Below are 4,679 nucleotides of genomic sequence, written 5' to 3' on the forward strand. Positions count from 1 at the left end.
TTGGAAGTTAATTGTAATTGGAATTCAATATTTAAGTATATAACATTACATTTGTGAAGTCCCCAGCGGGTGCCATAATACATATGCTATAAATCACCTCAGCTACTTTACAGAATCACACAGCTGCAAGAATAAATGCCTCTCTTAACATTCTTCGGCTAGTCTTGCATCAACAATACCTACAAGCTTTTAAATTAACCTACCCCACATTGCAAAGTCTTATTTTGGAGACATTATTGTATAGTCTCGAACTATGCAGTTCCAAACTAATCTCCACATGATATGATATATAAACACATTTTATAACTTGTGAGTTACATTTTAAATTTACTAACAAAAAGTTAATAATGGTGATTTTTTTTAAAAATGTTAACAACACCTTTTTGATCATTTTTTTTATTATGATTAATTAAAATTTATTAAAAGTCATTGAGTAGATTCACATTTCATTTAATAATTTTCTTTTCTAATTTAGATATTAGATCGATAGGAAAATGTTACTTGCTAACATTTTTTTTTCTCTCCTAAAACTGACCCCCTTGGAAGGTCTGACCGAACTGCCAGTTAGATGGTGCCACGTTGAAGCTTGTGACAGTTCTACCGTCACTTGCGGTGACTTGAAAAGAGAGGCTTTGTCCATTGAGGTAGGAGTTGCTCTGCCAATTTTGCCCCCAGTTTCTTGACATGGGTTGCCAACTAGTTCTGGACCCTTTGATTGACACTGCATGAACATCCCCTGCACCCGCGACGTTGGTGATCAAAACCAGGTTGAAGTAAGAGTGGCCATTTATTGTGAACCTTATTCCCCCCCTTTTCACACAGGACACTCTGTCATCATCACCAAATAGGAGAAAAAAAAGCTTTGTAAGTAGGTTGGTAGGAAACTAGAACATGGTAAATACAGTCTCCTATCCTATCATCATCAATTAATTAAAGATCTCAAGTACAGATAAAAAGTTTAAAAATATAGGATCTAAGGAATTAGTGTCTATGCTCCAATTTGACTGTCTATTAGTTTATAGACAGCTAATCATAAAGGATGAGACATTTTATTCATAAAAGGAAAGGGATTATTGTGTTATGTAGTTGGTAATTTGAGTAGGGAAAGGGAGTTAAAAACTTAAGCATAATGAAGAAGTACGACTTTGAAAGATAAGCATGAATCATAGTTTCATAAGTGTGTCATTCTGTTATTCTTTTAAAATTTTGGTCCCTAAATTAATCTCTTGAAAATATCATTATATAAGTTGTATCACAAGTTTTGTGCATGGATGGATTACAGTTTGAACACTTCATAACTTAGTTTGGAAAATGCAAATAGAGTTTCTTATTCATAAATGTAGCAAAATTATGATTGAGTTATTTTTTTAACATAATTTTTGGCTTCGTATTGTGATTTGAGTATAAGTTAAAAAATAGTTGCAGTTCTGTTGAATCAAACCATAATTTGCCAACATAATCTAAACACATTGTTAAGATTATTTTTATCAGCACTTTACTTTTTTTTAAGAATAAATATAGTGACATTTTAAATTTTTAAAAACTAATGTAGATATATAACTTTTTTGAACACTAATTTATATAAAGTTTTGAAGAACTAATTTAATTATCAACACCCTTAAAAAACAAGGGTACAAACATAATGTTAAAGATCAAGTCCTTCAAGCTCAAATTCATGGATATATTATATATAAGCTGGAAATTGAGGCTAGGTAAAAGCAAGTAAGCAACCGCAATTTTCAATGGTGATGAATGGGCCAGGAGTTACAATTTACAAAGAACAAGTTCTTGAACTTTATTAGGTCTCTAATGAAGGTAGGTGGAGTTGTTTTTCAAAATTTAGTCTTGAATCAATATAGTTAGTATATTTCATAATTGTATAGCTATATAAGGGAATTAATAGAACCTCTAAGCTTTGAGAACATGACCAAGTTTATGGTTTCACGTACCTTCTAAATGCCACAGGCACAATTCCAGCTCTATACTGAGCAATTTGAAGGAATGCTGGTTCTGCCATATCAAAGTGTTGTAGAGGAGGGTTGCACCAACCACCATTATTGTTGGCCAAAGCAAAGTTTGGAGGACAGAAGTTTGTAGCAGTGACAATTATGGTGCCAGGCTTGCACCATCTTGGGTCATCATCACACTTCATTGCATAACATGCCCCACAACTCAAGCCATTGTTGAACAAAGCAGTGCTTAGAGCTGCAGTGTTGGTTCCATATCCCTGACTGTACAAATTCCCATAGCCACATGCACCTCCTGCATGTACCAAACAAAAGGGTATAGTAAACCTTTACCATATGCAAACTTAGAAAATAGAACAAAACTTAGATACAATTCTTTAAATGTTTTATTGTGTTACTCTCAAACTAGATTTGTTTGTTTCTTTTTCCGTAGGAATCGTACTTAATAGTTAGCTACCAGAAAGTTTACAACAACTCGGGCAAACTCCTCAACCAACTGATTTAAACCTCATCGGTTCTCTAACTTGAATTAAAGTTTGATATTGGTAACTTATGCTAACTTGTAATGCAAACCTTTATTATGTGAATTATACGGGTAAAACTCCAATTCAAATTAGAAAACAATATCAAAATTACTTAAATTTTTCCCTTAAAGATATTTACTAAGATAGTCAAGACCAATATATGTGTAGGAAATTGAAGACACAATAATATTGAATAAAAGTCTTAATTTGTCAGTGTTTCATATTTGTAATAGTTTTTAATACTCAATAATTTTCTTTGAAGATACTTAGTCACATTTTTTTGGCTACACAAGAATTTTAAGAACTTTTGAATTAACCACACCATCCCATAATAGTTTCTGTAAACAACCCGATTCTCATATAAAAAACCAAGAAAATTTGTTAGCAAAGATAGAAGCTAAGCTCACCCATTGTTCCAGAAGCATCACCACCACCATAGAAAGTAGCATGACCACCCTGCCAACCGCCATAGTCAGCAGTGGCACCATGGAAGTGCATTTCAACAAAGAGAAAAATGAGAAGAACTAGAGCAAAAGAAGATGCATGGGGTGCCATTGGAAGCTTCTTGGTTAAACAGGGGAGCCAAAACAGGGGAATGTGTAGTTAATTTGCTCTGCTGTGATGTTGAAGGCAATAGGGGGAGCTCTATTTATAAACATCATTTGGTTTACAAGCACAATGGTAGGGTTGTTTCCTTAAAGGCACAGAACAAGTGCCAAATTAAGTGCACATGCTTTGGTTCTAGTTGGGATTCCCAACCGCTAATCTAGTAGGCCAGTTCCTAGCACATGCATCCCCAACGGCCCAACAAACTTTATAGGCCTATTATCATATTTCTTTCAGCTACTACTTTAGGGTATTTTTTTTAATTTATTTTCTTTTTTTCTCTTTTTATCTTCTTTAAAATTGTTAAGAGCTTGGGTATCATTTGTTTCATTGGCCAAGAGTTACAGAATTGGGAGAGATCTTCAAAAGCTATCAGACAGGACACCAACGACATGCAATCAATTGTCAGTAGAGACATATTTATATGATGGTTACTTAAACCTAAATTATAAATAGTTTTATTTGGTCACAATTACTCAACTAGTCTATGAGAGTCGGGGGATCTCCCCATGAAATTGACCTAAAAGGCTAGAATTTAGTGGCTTTAAAAAGAATCAAATTTGTCTTCATTAGAAAAATATTTAATCACTATTTTAGTTCCTTGAAATTTAAAAAAGTTATTTTTAGTCACTGAATTTTGAAAAATTGTATTTTTTAGTCCTCAACATATTAAATTGACACTAGCTATCTTATATTAATTTTTATTTTTTAACTGTTTGAATTTATATTTGAAAGCTGTCCTAAAATACTTAAAAATCATTACAATATATCAATTTTTTATGTCAGAGATTAACAAGAATAATTTTTCAAAAATTCAGGGATTAAAAATAATATTTTTAAATTTCAGAGACAAAAAAGATACATAATTCAAATTCAGAGACTAAAACAATAATTAAATTTTAAAAAAATTAACTCTGAATCTTTAACAAATAAGTGTTATTGATAAGTACCATTAGGTGGTGCTTGGTGTTTAAGAGTGTTGAGCGACAGCAGCTATAATTGCATTCCCTATTAAATTGGGTAGGGTAGGGTTTCAATTAAGGAAATCATAAACTCAACTTTATCTTAGCACATGAAAGGGTATCTGGTCTATCTGGGCAACCAAAAGCAGGAGCATCTGAGGGCATTTGCATGATATATGCCTCCCCTTTTCCACGAGCAAAAGAGGATAGTATCCTCTATGTGCTTCACAGTTTGGCACAAAGACAGGATTACATAGGGTATGTGTCATTAACTATGTGGTTCTTGAATATAATTAAAGTGCTTGGTTGATAATTTAATACAAACAGCCTTGCCTCCAATCTGTTGCAATTAAGATTAGAGCCTTTGACAAATCGTGGTGGGAGTGATACATGGCCTAATGTATCCCCGTGTGTGTTCAAAAAGTAACACGAAGAATGATTGAATTGATGTGCATGCTCAGAATTCTTTATATATTGGATGAGATGGAAATTAGTTGTTGCACTTATCACACTCGATCATTAATTATGTATTTGACACCCAAAATGCATGCGGATAAACCATGGTAGCGTAGAGTCGTACAATTTTTTCTCTTTAAAATCTAATACGCAAGACTTATAAA

At 33.1% G+C, this 4,679-nt stretch overlaps 1 protein-coding gene across 1 annotated transcript; it reads right to left on the minus strand.

The window, feature by feature from the left end:
• On the minus strand, positions 1 to 3,114 carry LOC114397255 (expansin-A8-like). The gene is made up of 3 exons (XM_028359345.1): positions 2,899 to 3,114; positions 1,950 to 2,262; positions 1 to 828 (listed from the first exon to the last, which is right to left on the minus strand). The coding sequence occupies exons 1-3, from the start codon at positions 3,044 to 3,046 to the stop codon at positions 525 to 527; spliced, it is 765 nt and encodes a 254-aa protein (XP_028215146.1). The 5' UTR covers positions 3,047 to 3,114; the 3' UTR covers positions 1 to 524.
• Between the last annotated feature and the right edge of the window lie 1,565 nt (positions 3,115 to 4,679).

The sequence above is a fragment of the Glycine soja genome, chromosome 2 (genome assembly GCF_004193775.1).
Source record: "Glycine soja cultivar W05 chromosome 2, ASM419377v2, whole genome shotgun sequence".
Taxonomy (NCBI): domain Eukaryota; kingdom Viridiplantae; phylum Streptophyta; class Magnoliopsida; order Fabales; family Fabaceae; genus Glycine; species Glycine soja.

Excerpts from the sequence above, each read along its gene's own strand:
- LOC114397255 (XM_028359345.1), bottom strand. The coding sequence starts at position 3,046 with ATGGCACCCCATGCATCTTCTTTTGCTCTAGTTCTTCTCATTTTTCTC. Across the intron at positions 2,263-2,898 it reads TGATGCTTCTGGAACAATGG|GAGGTGCATGTGGCTATGGG; the intron begins GTGAGCTTAGCT and ends TGGTACATGCAG. Across the intron at positions 829-1,949 it reads GTGCCTGTGGCATTTAGAAG|AGTGTCCTGTGTGAAAAGGG; the intron begins GTACGTGAAACC and ends TGATGATGACAG.